Below are 19639 nucleotides of genomic sequence, written 5' to 3'. Positions count from 1 at the left end.
AGTGCCCCCCCTTTTCAAGGTGCTAAATTATGAAAGACCCTTCTCTCCCCCCCCCCCACGGGAAAAAGTTGAGCATAACCGAACGCAAGGCTTTTAGCATCAAACATTACTCTTTTATTATTGAACAGTGAAAGACGCATGACAGTTATTCATCGAAACCTGAATTTTAAAATAAACGCATCCAAATGTAAAATTTTTAATTTCATTTAATACTTGCATGATTTTGTATGATACATAAAATTCTTGTTTGTCTTTTGTCAATTTTTTTTGGTATAAAGATCACTTAAATTAAATCGAAAATGCATAAAAATATTTTCCATTTTTTTAAAATTCTTCATATTAAAAATTGAGGGTAATTCTGCTACCTTGCTATCTAATCTGCTGGGAACAGATGGGTAGTGTCCGAGTGCGCCCAACTTCAAAATCCCCCTGGTAAGCTTCTCCAGAATGTAACAATTTAGTGTCATGTTCGCGCAATGTATATTTCATCATAGCTCGCTTCCCAACCTCGCTTCGAGGGTCTTCACAATCCAAGTGTCACCATGTCTGTGCATACCATTGCATTGTTTTACCGCTGACATTGATCTGACTTTCGATGTCTTTCTTGCCTTGCGCATACCTGAATTAATTGTACCGCTGTCATGGCATTTTTTGTGCCTAGTTCCTCTCGGTCAACTTTGAGCCTAGTTGGGGCTCGGTGACAAATCTAACTTCAGCGTCTCCTGTTGGGCCCTCCTGCTCAAACAAGACGATCTGTAGAAAAACGGAAGCAGTTACTCGCAATAGAATAATCATTTATTAACGTTCCATTGTTACATGTGCAAAACACTTCGAACTCACTAGAGGTTGACAATATACTAGTTTTTTTTTACCGGAATATAACGGATCTCTTTCTTTATAATGATACAGATAAAATAAGAAATAAGAATAGGGTCTCCCTTCTCTATCCCAGTTCTACTGACCGTGTTTTCTCCCTGCTTGAGCCAAGGAGAGGGTAAATACAGAGTATACTGTGGTCCAATATTCCAGTATCGGCCAAGATTCCGACCATTCACGAAGCAAACGCCCTTAGTCCATCCGCTCATCAACACGAACGTATCCTTTGGGGAGTCATCGATGCTAAAGCTTCCCCGATGCATGCCGGGACCACGACGACGTCTCTCTGATCTTACGCTCCATTCAGCTTTATTTAGACTGAGAAATAATATTTTGAAAAATATTATAATTGAATTGAATTGAATTATGAGAATAAAGATACACTGTTGTGGCGAAGGCAAAGGAAAACATTTCAGAAAGCCCTCATACAACTCATGAAATTTTCTCGGAGAAAAGCCCTCGGAGCAAAGGCGAAAGCCAAATAACTTAACTCACGTCGGAACCGGGAATAGAACCCAGAACCCAGTGTGAGAGGCACAGGCGCTACCAGAGCGACTGACTGTCTGATGCGCTAACAATGGTACAAAATAATTATCGCCTGCCTTCTAGGTAACTTAGATTTGACAACTATGCATGGATAGAAAAGAAAACCCCAAAAGTCCCCTTTATTCTACTAATATAGAGTACTAGTGGTTACCAGAGAAATATTCAAGAAAAGCAATTCCTTTTTGTACAAAACTTTTTAGGGCATATTTCAATCCTTCAATATAATGGGCTTCCTGGTGCTTTAGCGGAGTAGTATGCGTCGTAGTAAACATAAATTGAACAAATGCCTCCCTTTTGAGCCCCCAATATATTTATCTCATATTTAATTTCCCTTTTAAAAATGCGCTTTCTAGAAAATACCGCCCGTATTTTAGTATTCCACCTTTTCCTATATCCGTGTTGGGAACCCTGTGCATGATGTTTTTGGCGGGAGTCGGACAAGCAAATTCTAACTATGACAGTTCGCACTTTCATGTGTTGGGTTTTGTGAATAAGAGAGTGGATTGTTAATCCTCGCTTCGTTGGCTTTATTGGGATTAATGTGTTATTTGGTGGTCGATTCCATACTTTTTAATGAAAATCGATGTGACATAAGAGGTATGTGGTTCTGAAAACACAAAATGACCGCCAAATATTTGTAATGAACAAACCTTTTGCTTTTATAGTACTTAAGAATGATCTGATAAAATAAGAAGTGTTGTGCACCATCAAATATGCGTTTATGCACCGTCTTTTAATGGATTGAATTAAAGTTGTTCAAAAGTCAAAAGTCTTGCAGTTGTAGATAAAAGCTCTTTTCTTTCGTTTTCTTGTTTGCGAACGGTTTCGTTTATGCGCGATGGAGCTAAAGAATCTACTTCTTTTCAAGGTAGGAATATTGCCTTTCTAAAAAAAAAACGATAAAAGGACGATTGTGTTTTTAGCTACAACTAATCTATCTATGCAATGAAACTACGGCATGTATTCAAATTTTCTTCAGATTTGATTTTCCGCGCGCTCGAAGGTTTGTTTACACAACTTCCGATATTGTCTAGGGTAAGAGTTCTCCTCTACGATGATATTTTTGGAGATTATTACTGTATACTCAGGCCCGTACCCAGGGGGGGTGCAGGGGGTGCGAACGCATCCCCCCAAAACGGTTTTGGTTTTCAATAGATAGGCTATTTGTAGACAAAACTATGAAGCATAAGCTAGATCACTCTAGTATGTAGCCAAATCCGACAATAAACTTTCTGTGGAGATAATGCAAAGGCATAAAAAAAATCCCTCTTTGTTCTTTCGGGGGTCGTCGGATTTTTATCAGAGATCTCCCTCCCCCCCGGAAAAATGAGGTCCACTTTTTCGGATTCCGCACCCCCCTAAGAATAATCCTGGGTACGGGCCTGATACTTTTAGTGTGTTTTTCTTGAGAGACACGGAGGTGTGAAGGTCATTGGTCCTTTTTGCTGCGGGAAATAAATTATTTTTGTGCTTCTATGAAATCTTGAAAATGGCGCCTTGCGAGTGTGATCCTCTCGCTTACAGAAACGCGTGAGTTAGAACTTTGGTCCCCGGTATAATGTTGAAAATAATATTGAAAAACATTTTGCACACCTCTTCTCCGGTAATGTGTGGAAATGGTATAATTTCAGAGTTTTCTAGCTCAGCCGTTTTTTTCCGTGAAAGGTGGATCACAGTCCATTCTTTAGCGTATTATATACGTAAGTACGTTAAGTACAGATAAAGCACCGACTACATTTTCGCAGCCTCAAACGCTCCTTCAATCCTACTCTTAGAGTGCAACACGGCGACATTCTCATCTAACGACCTCTTGTTTCAACAGCCTTAAAAAACTTACCTTTCCATAAAATCTTGTTTGAATTCAAGAGGATAAATTTTCCAAGACATGTGTCTATCGCCATCGACAAAAACATCGCCAAGAATCCCTAGTACGAGAATACACAAGCAATCAGGACTTGGAATTCAGCATTCAATTCCACTAATACAATATATATTGGACATACCCATACAATATATATTGAACATATTCTTTCCAGAGGGACCCACAGACATCTCTCAATTCAATGGTAATATGAGACCTGCACTAAGAGATCACGTGACTTTTTGGGTGGCAAACTAGAGCGCTCAAACATTTAGCGGCAAAATAACAGCAACAAAAAGCAACTTATTCAGCGCTTACGAAAAAACGCATAATTTTTTTCAGAAATGGTTTAGTTTCATTTAAAGATTTGACTTTTTCGTCGTTCTCTGGTGTGATGGGCCATACTAAGTAGAGGGGACTGGTTTGGAAGCGCGGCGAAGTTCAAAGCGACATTTTATTGTTCTCTTATATCAGAGTTATCTGACCATGACCGTGCACAAGTCGAGCGTACAGTACAAGAGATTATATGGAGTAAACGAAGAATCGTTGCCATTTGCATCAATACCGCACGGCGATCTTAAGAAAAATCTTAGTATTAATGCAGACTTGACAAACGCTACTATTCTTGCCGTTAGAGCTCACCGAGTTTGTTTGATAGAGCTCTACTCACTATAGAATTTTAGCGGCGCACGGCACTAAAATGTACATGGCTGTCTAAAACTAACTTTCTAGGCCTGCAGAGCTCGGGATGTAATGGCGATAAAACATGCGAAGTGATAAAGACAAAGATTAAAATTAATTGAATGAAAATAGCAAAGTTTTAAATAAATCAATAAAGGATTTGTGCCCGAATACGCGTATTAATACATTTCGTCCATATGTTTTCTTGTACTGTACGCTTGGTTTGTGCACGTTCGTGATCACGTGACAGGGTTGTTCAACATCAGAGAGCGCCTATTGTTTATGTTCTTTGAAGTTCGCCAGGTTTTCTAACCATCTCTCTCTATTAACTGTGGATGGGCAAAGTCATTTTTGTGGTTATTTTGTTTTGAATATGCCATCCAGAAAGGTCGCGTGATCTTTTAAGCGTGATTCCCCTATTAGTACTACTAATAACAAGGGAGAGCACCTTTTCGTTGATTGTTGATTTCTTGTTTAAAGTTTACCCTGCCCATGTTCTCCACCAAAATCTGTAGCTTATTAGAATCTTGTTTCTAAAAAAAAGGAAAGCTCAATATAAAATTGTTGCAAAATCTACTACAGAAAAACATGTTTGGGAATGCAAAAGAAAATTTTGAAATGTTTTGTTCGTAAAAAGTTTACAACAGCATATCTATTTGTTTGGACTAAAGGATGAAATTTCACTTTTGGTAAGATTTCAGATATGCAACTTAGACATTGGTCAAATGGACAGAGGCTTCAAGGGTTGGAAGACATTATCAGACAAAATGTCTTAAATATTTGAATAAGATAGGGTTTTTATTTTCCAAATATATAACCGGACTTTAACACAATAAAAACTAGGTCAACTTTTTTTATACTGAAAATATGACCAACGTCTTAGATCTTTTTATTATTTAGTTCATTCTAAACAAACAAGTACCTTTACTCCAGACAGATCAATGACGACATTTTTCGTTTTGTTTTCGTCTAAGTACTTCTTTTCGATGTTCATCGGCTCAGGAATTTCCAATGGAATTGAGTTATAAAATACCTAAAGATAGAAAAGAAGGTACAAAATCTGTTCAGGAACAATGACAGACATTTTTTAAGCAAATATTTTCGTTATCCGAAATATATTTATGTTTATTTCGAAAAATGGTGTCAGATGTGCAACTGGGAGTTTTACGGCCAAAAGGAATGGATTTCAATTTATTTTTGCCAAACGCAGAAAAATATGTACGATTATCAACTACTTGAAACGATTATCACGAGATGTCTACCAAGGTATGGTACTCGGTATGGTGCTGAGGTTATATATGTAACTACAATTAGTATGAATAGCTAGTACCCATAAGCTTCTTTTGGTGTTAGAAATGCACTTTGGCATACGTTTTTTGAAATAGATGTACAGGACATGGTCTAAAGGAAACAAATTATTAATTCAGTTCGGAACTGGAACACACTTGAGCTCGGTCCCTGTAGCTCTCAATCTTGATACTTTTGGCAGTGGACGGTAATCGCGCTTCATACAGTGTGAATCCATAGCCTTGACCACCATTCTTATTGATTGGCAAGAACTCCATGGCAACAGGGTGTCTGCTTTCAATTGGGCTCTACAAAGATATTAGACAGGGAATCAATCATGGGCAAATAAAATAAGCGCACATCAGAAGAGACTTTGGAAGCTATCTTCAGAGGCTCCTAGTTGAGTCATCGACAGATCAGCAAAGTACTCAGATGGATTAGATGGTAGATGAGAACAAAGTACTTAGATGGATGGTATTTAGATGGATTAAACTTGGCTCTCTACATTGTGACTGAGTAACGTCTAAAAGTAACGTTTTTTTACACAAGGTACAAACTTCAATAAAAAAAATAACGTAATAGCTTCGCCAAATCAACCGATATAAATATATGCTTTCTCAAACACGTTATCTTGCCAAGGAGACAAAATGGCGACTGGCAGATACTACGGTATATAACCCTGTCTTCATGACGCTTCTCCCTTATTTACATCCCTCGCATAGTAACCAACGCTAATGATTATAAACTGCATGGAGCGGACAGTATCTAAATCTTCAAGCAGTCGTTCGTATAGGAAGCGCTTAGAGAGTAAAACAAAAACAAGAAGCTTCACGTTTTATAACGCCATAAATAATCGTCCTTACAATCATTACGCTAATGATTATAAACTGCATGGAGCGGACAGTATCGAGATCTTCGAGCAGTCGTTCGTATAGGAAGCGCTTAGAGAGTAAAACAAAAACAAGAATCTTCACGTTTTAAAACGCCATAAATAATCGTCCTTACAATCATTGCGAGCAATGAATCCAACTTCAAAAAGTGTTGCATTTCTACTGGTTCTGGAAAAAAAACGATAACATAGCATGAGTGGTAATGGATAAAGCAAAAATTATTTAATGTTCATTTTGGGTAACATTCATACACCAATTTAGAATAAATTTGCAACCCGAGAATCCATGTGTCTTAACCCGCAGTGCTTTGTGGGTATCAAACAAATAGGGAAATAAATCACATAAATGAAAACTATTCAAGGTTTGCAAAGCTGAATAGTTGCTTTTATTTTCGTAGGAGTACAACGTACTTTTCAAGCTTGTGTTGATTCATAGCTTGTCTACACCACGCCTACGCAGACCATCTAGCTTTTTTTAAGCTTGGTCTGTTTTCTTTCTAGTTATACGTATTTGAAATAGGTATATTGTATACTTTTGACTATTGTAAATTGGAACTTTCATGTAAATGCAAAATTAGTTGTTGCGCGAACTCGGCGAATCCAAAATCCTTTTCTCGTTTTGAAATAGCACATAGTCAATCAACAGACTAGACCAAGCAAAACCAATCGATGGCTTTCACGTTTTTATTGTCACGTCATTTGACTCCAAACAGCAAAGAAACTGATAGGTCACGGTGGTATAATTGAGTACGCTTTATTTCCAGAAAAGAAATGGATTTGAATTCTCACCGGTCGCGCTACAACGAATTCCGCTATAAAACACTTCTGAACAGCAAAAGCTTTCAGCTTTCAGTCTATTACCTACGATCAGTTGTCTTATTACACAGGGCGAAAATGAAAGAGATATTTATGATTCAACAATAATATGTAAATGTATTGTGAATATGACTCACCAAATTTGAAGTAAGGGTTATATTTGGCTTACCATATATGGTCTTCTCTGAATTATGTGGGATTTCAGGCATCTGCTTTGAAACTGCAAGAGGATATCAAAAAGGTAAATTAACTGCTAAAAAAGAGTTCAAAGTAAAACACTTCTGTCTCTCTAGTAACAGGGCTTCTGGAATTACGCGGAAAAAAAACTCAAAATCACGCGGTAATCTTTGCTAAATTACGCGCTAAATTACGCGGAAAATCAAAATCTTGCTGGATTCTTTACTGAATTACGCGCTAAATTACACGGAATATCAACTGTTACGCCCGAACTACATTTTGTACCGAAAGAAAGCACGAAATAACTTGAAAAGGTTAATTTTTTGCGCGAAAATATTTTAGGCGAGTTTCCATTGGCTTCTAGCCACCAGCCAATTAAAAAAGGTATTTTATTATCAGTCCTAGGCCTTCGCGGTTTAGCAAAGAACGCCTAGTCATTTTATTTGTTTTCGAAATATCGCACTCTTACGAAGAATATATCTCTTTTTTACGAGAAATAGAGGTAAAAACCCTAAAAGAACACATCAGCTGTGCACTAAAATGTTTTGTCTTTCAAAATTTAGCCAAATTACGCGATATTACGCGGAAATTTGTGGTTTACGCGGATTACGCGGAGAAAGCCAAATTACGCGCTTCCGCACAAGCGCGTAATTGCAGAAGCCCTGTAGTAAGCAATGAGAAGAGTGCAAGAGAGGAAGATTGAGGTAGCGCAAAAGGCTGAATGACATACGTGAATTCTTGGGTGCATATTTCAGTAGTTTTTCCCTTAATTCCCTATATTTTGGCGTGATGTCTCCTGACTCAGATATAGGGGCATCATAATCTAGAATAAAAACATTCATTTAGCATATAATGGTTGCAACAAAATACAAAAATAGTTGTTCTAGTGTCCATCGTCCCACTCGAACAAGCAACCACTCTAGATGCCTCTAACCCTATTAGTGACATTAGCTTGAAATAATTTCATTTATTAGATGGTATAACTGCCAACCCTTACACTGTTGCTCATCATTAGACTTGTCCCTCTCGACACACTGGCTCTATACACATGGGGGTGTTTTAACCAACATACCAAGCAATTTTACTTATTAGGGACCTTAAGCAACTACGAAGGCGACTACAGTGAAAACGTGATCCCCAAATCAGCTTTTATACTTTGCGCTCAATTTTAAACTAGTTTTGATACAATTCACTCATTCATGTATTCCCCAAAAAAAACTATAGTAAACCCTAGAGTCTTATTTCTAACATAGCGAACAAGGATATTATAGTTTTTAGCGCACACGTTCCCGTCCTCGATAGACCGCGAAACTTGAAGTTTTCACGTTGTAGTTTGAAGGAAATTGGCTGAAATGTATCAGACAGAATCCATTTCAGAGTATTTTTCACGTCTGGTTCTTTGAATTCTCAACTGTTTTATGCCGTCACCGTTCGCGTTGCCGTTGTCGTTGCTTAAGGTCCCTATTGATGCATCATGCAAAACATTACGATTATGCACTAAGCCAATCACAATCTGGTGGCAGGACCTTTTTAATATCTGGATCAGAAGTAGCTATTTATTTGGTCCAGTTTCAGTGATCTCTTAAAAAAACAATAACCGTAATTTAACTGAATAGATGTCTTTAGCAATACTCTTAGTTGTAACATACCATATGAGGTAATTGTTGGCTTGTACTTGCCATTCTCAGCATTAGCACCATTCATGAAACCAAAGTTTGTACCTCCTAGGATAGCAACAAAGGTTATACAAAATTATGAAGGATAACATAGAAGCTGACAACAACTAAAATAACAATTTTTAAAAAATCAAGATATCCACCACCTCCCTGAATGAATGTTCTGAGAGCACCCTACCAACCCAACCCCGGAATTTAAAAATGGAAAAAATTTTTTTTTGTGCATGTAAAGCCCTGTGCGAACTGCGCCAGCATTCCTGGCAATACGCTGGCGAGACACTGGCCCACAAATTTGGCGCAGTTTGAACACTGTGGTGGGAGGTGCTGGCTGGTGCTAGAAGTCTGCAGTTTATATGGTGTATCGAAAAAATTGCTCCATGAAGTTTCCAATTTCCTTCGCTAGGATTGGGGGGAGGGGGAAAGAAACTGCAGGTTCTAGAATCACACAATTTGAACACATAGTTTAAATTATTTGTAAGCGGTCTCTATCCATGCAAAAGTCTTCCAAGCCAATAAACTGCTAAGTTGTGATTAGACCAGCTGGTTTATAAATAGGCAGATTATTTTTGGATGGAAGATTGAACAGGAAAAGAAAACTTGATGCGACTAAAAAAAAAAAACATTTTTTATCTCTTGCAGAGAGCCCCTGTCCAAGATCTCCTACTGCACATACCATGCAACATATAGTAGTTTATGGATGATTCCATTTTCAGGATGTTTTTGGTTCTTTCGGCTGCTTTTTCTACGGTAAGAACATGTTTGTCTTCACCCCAATGATCAAACCAGCCAGACCAGAACTCTGTTACCATAAGTGGCATGTTTGGCTGCAAGGAGGGAAAATAATCTGCTTGATTTTACATTTCAATTTCACAAATGCAGGGCTGGAAACTGAAATTATGTCAAGAGTTGTACAGTAATTACCAGGCAGTATAAGACAAAACAAGTCCAACTTTTTTGCCTGAATCTATTTTTCTCTACCTGCAATTTCCTGAGTCCTTTTAGGATATTTGTTTCATTCCTTTGAAAATTCACTGTTTTCAAGACTGCAAATAAAGAATTGATAGATCAACTAGTGTTGAGTGTAAAGGATTTATTCACAATGTATTTTTCAAACTGTATGTCATAATAAGACAGTGAAGTATTTTGGAAGACAACACATCTGATCTTCCTTATGGATCAGCCACTCAAACCCTAATCAAAGGTCAAAGGTCAAAAGTCAAAGTACCTCCAGGCAAAGAGTACTTCTTCTCTATCTGCATTTGCCAAATTCCATCAGATGTGAACAGCAATTCCTTAACACCTCTGATAACCATTTCCTGTAAAGGATAACTAACTTTGTCATTATGTTGAGAATATAATTAAATAGTGCAGAGGTTTATTTGATAAGAGAGTATGGTAGGGATAACTCATGTACTGTATAGATAATAGTGAGGGCTCAGATGAAATTATAGGTATATAATGGACATTTCATGTAAAGGATAACTAACTTTGTTATTATGTTAAGAACATGATTAAAAAGAGTGCAGAGTTTTATTTGATAAGAGAGTATGGTAGGGATAACTAAAGTACTTTATAGATAATAGCGAAGGCTCAGATGAAATAATAGGTATATTTATTCTAGGATATAAGGAAATTATAGGACAATTACAGGAGGTGATCAATCGTGAAAATATTCTAGCTAGTTACTGGGATTGACTGGAGACTGGCTGAGAGGTTGGTAAGCCTGTGGTAGGAATGGCTATAAGTACAATGAGAGAGGGTGAGTTACTGCAAGTGTAAGGATTAGATTTAGGAGGATGAGCTTATCAAAATGAATAAGGGAGTGTTCTTTGAAGTCCCATTGTCACCAGTTCACTTCCGGTCAATTACATAACAAACAGGCTATGTGCATGATGTTGGTACTGTACAGGACCCGAAATTATCCCAGGACCCGAAACAATCCCAAAAAGTCCCCCAACTGATCCCAGGACCTGAAACGATCCCCAGGAGTCCCCGAAATGAACCCCAAGGAATTGCAGTAATGGACAAACAAAAGGAATGTGGAAGGATTGGCTTTAAGTTTTAAAAACACTTGAAACATTTTAGTGTCATTTCCGTTACTATCCAGAAATTTGCATTAGCTAAAACCATAGTATCAAGATTTTTATATACGACTGCGCTGGAAACACAGCTTTTGACAGCTAGGTTGAGTTAGCAATTGGGGTCAAATAAAAATTCCCGTGATGGTAATTTGAAGAACCAGGCGTGAATAAATCATCTATACATAACAAGCCATAAAAGAAAGTCTTCACAGATAATACATGCCTCTGCGTTCCCGTAGGAAAATGTTTGTTTGTGTTCGGTGAATGAAAAACCTATCATAAAGAGAGATAGAGAGATCATGCAGGGGTGTACGCACGACTACATGAGGAAATTCAAAACGCACATATTGCTTTCAACAAAAGCCACATCTCTTAATATTTTGCAACGGTAGTAAAAGGGTTGTTAGAGTGCATTACTTAGTGTGTTTTTGTCATTCCATCTTCTCGGCCAAAACGGCTGTCGGTAAATATTCGCTCGTGTGAACATGGATTTCGTGGTGAAATACATGTTTGGTTGTCAATATAGATTTTTAGGGGTGATGTTTACCAGAAACGAGATTTATATTGTCAGAGTCATGTGTTGGAACTGCAAATGTTTCGAAGGTCAAAAGTTTGGTTGTTCTGAGCAAGGCTGTGCTATGATTATGTTGTACTCCTTTCAGTAGCAATTAAAAGTTGTCTATTTGTATTGGACTCTGTCTATGGGTTTACCGCCGGGGCAATGTAATAAATAGAAGTATTGTATTGGAATTTTAGTTTTTTAAGTCATGTTATTTAGAAATAGATTCGCTGTCAACCCTTAATTATGCTTTAAGAATTGGAAGTGCTTTCTTCTGCTTTCCCTTTGTCCATTACCGCAATTCCGTGGGGTTGATTTCGGGGACTCCTCGGTATCGTTTCGGGTCCCGGGATCAGTTGGGGTACTTTTGGGGATCATTTCTGGTCCTGGGATCATTTCGGGTCCTGGGATCATTTCGGGTCCTGTACAGTACCCACTTGAAAACATTTACGCTCGAAATTCTGGGATAATTACGCTTTCAAATCTTTTTTTTTTAACAATATACTAAGGCTGTTAGATAACGTCGTTCCAATAGATTAAAATATAAATTTCGCTTTTGGTTGACATTTTTTGTTTAAGAACGTTTAAATTGAGTGTGCGCCCAGTTGCCTTTAAAATAATTGGAAATAATGTACTTTATTAATGTCGTATTTAAAAGTCTTTAACATATTTTGGATTGACATTACCCTAATTTTTCGTTTCTTGTGTAATAATTTTTGTTCAGAAAATAACTCATGAGTTATTAGCAGTAGGGTAGGTATGGAATTAGCCCCTTTTTGCGGGGGAATACTAATTTTGCGGGGGAATAAATTATATTGCGTTCAGTTCCGACGGCCAATCATGGACGGTTATTCTATTCCATCGGCCAATCATAGACGGTTATTCTATTCCGACGGCCGTCGCATTATTCTATTCCGACGGCCGTCACATCTATTCTATTCCGACAGCTATTCAGTTCCGACGGCCGTCGCCGTCTATTCCAGCGGCCGTCGAAGGACGGCTATTCAGTTCCGTACGCCAATGCAGCCGGTGAACGTTAAACAAAACCTACCTATATTACTACCAAACGTGGTCTCAAGTCACAGTTAGACTGAAAAAAAAAATAGCCACTAAAAAAAATAGCCACTAAAAAAAAATAGCCACGAAAAAAAAAATCTCTGATTGAATGATAGGGAAAGCGATGCGACGAAGTGGAGGAAGTAGAGAAAAAAGAAGATGCTGAATATATTGACGCAAAAACGCTTTTTTTCTATTTGATAAAGATGTGTTATTTATTGTCGTAATAAATTATCAGATTAGTCCGTCTTTTTGTTTACGGTCCTGTCATCTCAACAACTTTGAGCTTGAACGTACTACAAAAAAAGTATAACAGCACCGGAAGGACGACCCAATCCTCATTCTACTCTGGACGCCATAGCGTAAAGGTAACGCTAGCAGTATGGGATCTATTAGACATTACTCGGATGAAGATTCAAACGTATCGACAGAAACTTTGAAGATTATTCGGATAGCGAATCTTCCCAATCCGATCATACTACGAATGAAGACTCTTCATCAGACGAAAGTATAGATGATACTATCCCAAATGTCTGGGATCGTCTCCAAGCTGAATCAATAGATCGCTTCCATGGTCATTGGAAAGAACTTGTTGCAAAGTATGAGCAGCGAGGCAACTCTGAAGAGGTAGCTGCAAGGCAACGAATGACCTTGTTCCCCACTATCGAAAAGAGCTAAGAAAAGTCCTTTTTGAACATCTAAAGTGGATGCGTACTTTACGGAAGGATCCAACTTTCAAGAAAATCATAGATACGCAAAAAAATCTCATGGACAACGACGGGTTTGACTTTAGTGAAGAGACAGAATCGGCGATAAATAAGAGAAAATTCCTGCTGTCAAATATGTTCAGGGAGCAGCCGATTCCTCAGCAAGCAGATGTCCCAACTTGGAATAAACCATTTTACAATCGTAGTTGAACTTTTTGACCGGGGAAAAGCCGTTTCAAAGAATAACTTTATGTAATCTAGAGTGAATTAACATGCTGCAGGCTTTGACAACATATATTCAATAGACATGTAAACAAAAGAGAACAAAAAGAGCCTTTAGAAGAGTCCTTTAGAAAGCCAGGCGATAAATACCATAATCAAAGTATATAAACTTTATTATAGCCTAGAGCCCTAAATACGGATACCGTATGTCAGGTACTCTAGTTTATGTATAGGTTTATTTTTGTATTAACCTTTTTAATTTGTATGATGAGCGTTGTTGTAATAAAGTAGTTTAACCAAACTGTATACTTTCTTTGTAGAATTACAAAAGTAGTAAAATATTTTCATCGTTTGTCAGTTGATGCACTAAAGAAAAATTTTTTATGGGTATTAAAATTCGAAATGGTAATTATTTATTCAATTCGGAAGGTTTTCTATTCCAACAGCTATTCAGTTGCGACCGTACGATTTTTTTACACTCTTTGCGTGACCCACGATCGAGCACCATGTATTAGCATAACAAGATCAAATACTGAGATGACAAGACCGTAAACAAAAAGACGGACTAATCTGATAATTTATTAAGACAATAAATAACACATCTTTATCAAATAGAAAAAAAGCGTTTTTGCGTCAATATATCCAGCATCTTCTTTTTTCTCTACTTCCTCCACTTCGTCGCATCGCTTTCCCTATCATTCAATCAGAGATTATTTTTCTTTTTCGTGGCAAATTTTTTTAGTCTAACTGTGACTTGAGACCACGTTTGGTAGTAATATAGGTAGGTTTTGTTTAACGTTCACCGGCTGCATTGGCCTACGGAACTGAATAGCCGTCCTTCGACGGCCGTCGGAATAGAATAAATGCGGCGGCCGTCGGAACTGAATAGCCGTCGGAATAGAATAGATGTGACGGCCGTCGGAATAGAATAGATGCGACGGCCGTCGGAATAGAATAACCGTCTATGATTGGCCGGTGGAAAAGAATAACCGTCTATGACTGGCCGTCGGAACTGAACGCAATATAATTTATTCCCCCGCAAAATTAGTATTCCCCCGCAAAAAAGGGGCTAATTCCATACCTACCCTACTACTGTTATTGCGGATTTTCTCAGGCCTGACCATTTGTCCGCGTCTAATGTACACTTCGCGAGAATTTAAAAAAGTCGTATTTTCTAATTTTATTTAATGCATAAATCATGTACAATAGAAATCGCGATACGTTTGACTACAACTTTCAATAAAAATGCAGTTGTTTGATGGACTTGATTTCTTATAATAACTGATTTAGCGAGGCCTGACCATTTTTCCCCTAGCAATTATATTTTTACCAAAACGACTATCTTTACCTGGTGAAAACGCCAGCTACAGGCCCACTAGCATCCATCCTATATGCCCGCTGGACCATACTTTGAAAAAGGCCTGCTTGTGTCCTTATCAAATGCAGGCCTGCTACTTGCCCGTTGGCGGACCTCTAAAGATATGACCGCTAAACACCCGCTACCGGGCCTTGACGAACGCCCGCTATTTGCCTGTTACCGTGCATTCTAAGACAGGCCTGCTACTTGCCCGCTAGTGTGCCTTCTAAGACCCGCTCGCTTAATGCCTGCTAGTGTGCCTCTACAAACGCCTGCTCCTTACCGCTAGCATGCCTTTTTAATAAGGTGAAAGGAAAGACAGCAAAACTTTGAGCCGTTTGTGCTGGGCAAAACCGGACTCAGGCTTGCCTGGCCCTTTGAATAACAACGGGGCCTTTGACGCTTGCCGGCTGGGCGGGCAAAACTGAAACACATTTTTTTTTTCAACTTTATTGAGTCAACAACATTACGGTACTTAATATATAATAAATACATAACAAGGACACATCAAACAGATAGGTTTAAATTATAATAATGTTATTCAAGTGGCACATAATTATGTGACTTGCACAAGTAAGTTTTTCAAAGTCCCATACAAGGACATTCAACATCAAATTTTGTGTACGCTATTTTTGATAAGTTGGTAATGCCAACAGCAAGCGTAAAATCCATTTGTATCGTGAGCAATGGACGGAAGCAGGCTTTCTGGGCGCTAGCGGGCATTAAACTGAAAACAGCGGGCTTTATGGGCGCTAGCGGGCATTAAACTGAAAACAGCGGGCTTTATGGGCGCTAGCGGGCATTAAACTGAAAATAGCGGGCTTTATGGGCTGTAGCCTGTATCAAATGGGCTGTAGCGGGCCTTGTGGATGGCAGCTTGTCTGTTGACAAGCGGGCTTATTGTACGGTAGCGGGTGTAAAAACGGATGACACCGGGTAAAATCTACGTTTCTTACGCCAGTGAGTACCAACACCATGCACATAGCCAACAATCTCCGATGATTTGTAACAGAAAACGCGAAAAATATTTAAATGCCATATTTAAATATTGGAAGTTTCTTTGAGGATGTGATTGATAATTTAGAGCAGATGGCCTGTTAAATATATCGGATTTCAATAGATTCTTTTGTCTTTTAACAGTTGAGGTTTCTGTCGGACCTTTAGAAGTAAACGGTGACAATGCAGCTTTAACCGATGAGGGGGGGGGATTGAGTCAAAGCACCTACAAATTTTTGAGCCACATCCAGTGTAATTTTTTTCAGTGCCCCCTTTACAGTAACAACTCCCAGCATGCAAAAATCAATGATACAAAAAAGGCAAGGAGATAAAAACTTAATAACATGTGTATAAAGAGAAGGGCTGGTCACTGAGTATAGTGTATTATTGAAGGAGATGAGTCAAATTCTTACTTACCTGCTGGAGTTTTCTCATGTAGGCTGAGCTGTTATCATAGCTGAGGTACTCATTTTCAATTTGCCAGGCAATTATTGGCCCTCCATTAGAATACTAAGAAAAGTGCAAAATAAAACTTGTAATTATGTTAAGTCGAAGAAGATATCACTATTGATGGACCACAAGCATCGAAAAAGCAATCTGCTTGACGGGTATAGCCATAATTGCACAGGCAAACTATTTTTATTCATGTATCATACGCATTCTTTCATCGGAAAATTACCTCTACAATCAGGCTGCATATATTTTTCAGAAATAAAAAGGTCTTATTTCAGAGGGAAATTTTTTACGTAATTTGGTAAAAACAATAGAAACTTCTTTAGTATTTCGATCTGTGAATAATTTAGTCAAGGTATTTAAACTCTGTGTGATGACTTACTGCAAATCATGATAATGTCATATTTTGTCATTTCAAACTTCTCTGCGATATCCAACTGTTCGAATTGATACCCTCATTCTTTTGATAACATCTACTAAGCACCTTGGATACACTATTTCTTACCTGGTAATCAATTAGTCTTGGTATCAACTCATCAAAGAACCTCAAGGTTGCCTTCATAAAAATAGGGTCTAGGGATCTGAGGTAGATGTTAGGATTATGAAGTAGCCAGCTCGGCAAACCTCCTAAGTCCCACTCTGCACAAATGTAAGGTCCTGGACGCATTATCACATAAAGATCATGTTTCTGTGCAGTCTTGATAAATTCTCTGAAATGAAAAAGAACGATTAATCAAACTCTTAGTATTTATGGGCTAAGAATTTCTAAGGTATTTACTCACTAGGCAATAGAGTATAATAGGAAATCATTATAAGGGAGTTAGCACACACATGCTAGTTGGACAGTTATTGACACAAGCAGCATTGTAACCAAAAAGTACTAACTGTAGCTTCACAGCATATGTACAATACATTAAGTAACCTTCTTCCTTTGGGTGAAAAATATTTTGTTTTACAAACATTGAAAATCCTGTTTTGCTCAGAGCATGTTGAGTACTGGGAGGGAGTCATCAGAACTATAGGAAATATTTCATTAGCAAACACACACTAGTTGGGCAGTCATTGAAGAGAGAGTCATTCTTGACTTCATGTAGCATACAGTTGTAGTTATAAACTCATTAGCCTGCTAGCTTGCCTTCATTTGAGGGTTTTGAGAATTCTTTTGGTTTGTTAAATGACCTGGAGCACTAGTTCAGCGTTTTTGAGTAAACCCAAATGATGAGTACCCTTCTAGCAGACCTTTTTCCTGTTTGTTTCTAACAGTTCACTTATCCGTGTCCCGAGTCTGTTCTTTTGCAGTCTCGTTCATTTGTGTATGCAGGAGAAACCTCTGCCTACAGCCGCTATCGAATCCCATTAAGCATGCGCATTAGTCACCTCCAAGTTTTTGGAGGTAGTCACATGATTCATGCCGGTAATTTGTTTAGATTTCCATAACTTTTGACGAGAATGCTCACAACTAACACCATACATGATAAACAAAATAAGAATTGCTAAACTTGCCTAAAGAAGTTGTCTTGCTGTTATTACAGTTAATCAAGAGTGCAGAAGTTGGAAGCTCCTGATCGACAAAAATTTCTAATTGAACCTGTCAATGCTTGTCTGGCTTTGTCATATTCATGTAGTATTCAAAACTCTGGAGTATTGATCTTCTGGTCTTGTTTGATTGCCATATTTATAGCAAAAAAAAAACTTTAACTGCTTTAAGCTAGGAATCTGCTACTGAGCTCAAGTGCGAGTGCTTTTGTGTGACAATATTCAGAGTAACTTAGAGTGGCTGCAGCTGGGAATTTCAAAGTACAGCACCGCATGATGAGAATTCCCATGGTAACAGCAAAAATAATTTCGCACATGTTCAATGGGATTTTATAGCGGCTGTTGGCAGAGGTTTCTCCTGCGGACACAAACAAACGAGAAGGCCAAAGAACAGACTCGCGACATGGAAAAGTGAACTGATAGAAACAAACAGGAAGAAAACTCTGCTAGCAGGGTAAATGAGAGCTGGATGGCAAGCTAGTAGGAAGTCATTGAAGTGTATGGTACATAGATCAGATAAGATCCTTCATGATCTTAGTATCTTCATGAAATCCTAAGGATATAGTAAATACATGGAAATAGAAAATAAAATTTGAATAATCTTGCTACTCTAGAGACCTAATCCTAACCCTAAAGAATCATGTTCCCCTCCACCCAAACATATTTTCTTTGCACCATCACCCCAGTGCACCACATTTACATTCTACATTCTATTTCCATCATTACATCACTCTTTTTTATTACAGGAGTGGGCTCTCTTATATTTTCAGACATTGAATTGTTCTCAAAGTACAGGTTGCAGAAGGTTACAAAAGACAGGTTTTGTATAAATACCATAAGCAACAAAAGAAAAAGTTGGGGCACCTGCTTCATTGATTTAACAGTTTGTAAAGAAAAAAAAACACATTTTAATCAGCCTGAAAAAAAGGTGATGTATCACTAAAAGACAACAGTTCATATAGCTTCATACTGTGAATTAAAAATCATTTATTGTGAAATTCATGATATTATTATAGCACACAAATAGGTTACTTACACAATATCCAAGCCATCTTTAAAATTAAAGTCTCCCTGTATTTCCTCATGTAAGTTCCAGGATACATATCTATGACAGTGAAAAAGATGATTACAAATCATGATGATTGGAAAAAAAAAAATTCAAAAATTGGACATGAAAATGTCAATTACTTCCTTGACATGTTACCAACAGTTTCATTGACGGTTTTTTTTCCCCACATAAGTAACGTAATGGTAATTCACCAATATCATAACGAGAATCAACTTACGTTTCCACAGTATTAAGACCCATTGCTTTTAGCTTCACGATTCTGTCTTCCCAGTACTGAGGGGGGATCCGAAAATAGTGCATTGCCCCGCTAAGTATCGTGAATGGTTTGCCATCCATAGTAAAGTGGCGTCCATTTGCCACGAGACCTTTGCTCCGTACGACAACTCGCTTGTTAGAGCTTCCAAAAGCCATCCACAGCACCACAAGAATAGCTAATGCAGATAATATAACTATGGTCTTTCGGTGAAAGTGAATTCCGTTTCCCATGATCGTCATAAAATTGGAAGCAATCTGTTATCCTTTTAGGAGTATGATGGCTGTTCCTCAGTTGCACTTTTTAAAATTCTTGCTTTGAAAACCAGATATAGACAAATCTAAAACACTATCTAGTTTGCATTCAAGTTCTTGTTATTGACAGCATCACGGTTAAAAAAAGAAAGGAAATGGAACTTGTCCTACGCCTCGAGCCTTCCAAACTTCGGTGCTCGAATGAGAGACAACGTGACTTGTATTTGTTTTACTTATTGTAAGGGGAAGGGAGGGGATGTTCGCATTGTCACACTCTCGCCCCAGCG

General features: G+C 38.1%; 1 protein-coding gene across 1 annotated transcript; it reads right to left on the bottom strand.

Annotated features, from left to right (window-relative positions):
* Positions 1 to 91: 91 nt before the first annotated feature.
* LOC5512401 (beta-galactosidase-1-like protein 2) lies at positions 92 to 19591 on the bottom strand. The gene is made up of 17 exons (XM_032381809.2): positions 19063 to 19591; positions 18813 to 18881; positions 16746 to 16950; positions 16205 to 16297; positions 10035 to 10125; positions 9788 to 9852; positions 9483 to 9633; positions 8783 to 8857; positions 7864 to 7956; positions 7126 to 7176; positions 6257 to 6309; positions 5410 to 5559; positions 4887 to 4997; positions 4413 to 4497; positions 3260 to 3347; positions 963 to 1194; positions 92 to 753 (listed from the first exon to the last, which is right to left on the bottom strand). Exons 1-17 carry the CDS (start codon positions 19338 to 19340, stop codon positions 658 to 660), a joined length of 1986 nt encoding a protein of 661 aa, XP_032237700.1. The 5' UTR covers positions 19341 to 19591; the 3' UTR covers positions 92 to 657.
* Positions 19592 to 19639: the final 48 nt, after the last annotated feature.

Source organism: Nematostella vectensis, chromosome 9 (assembly GCF_932526225.1).
Source record: "Nematostella vectensis chromosome 9, jaNemVect1.1, whole genome shotgun sequence".
Taxonomy (NCBI): Eukaryota; Metazoa; Cnidaria; class Anthozoa; order Actiniaria; family Edwardsiidae; genus Nematostella; species Nematostella vectensis.
Note: the sequence above shows the minus strand (reverse complement) of the source record. Positions and strands in the feature narration are given on the sequence as shown.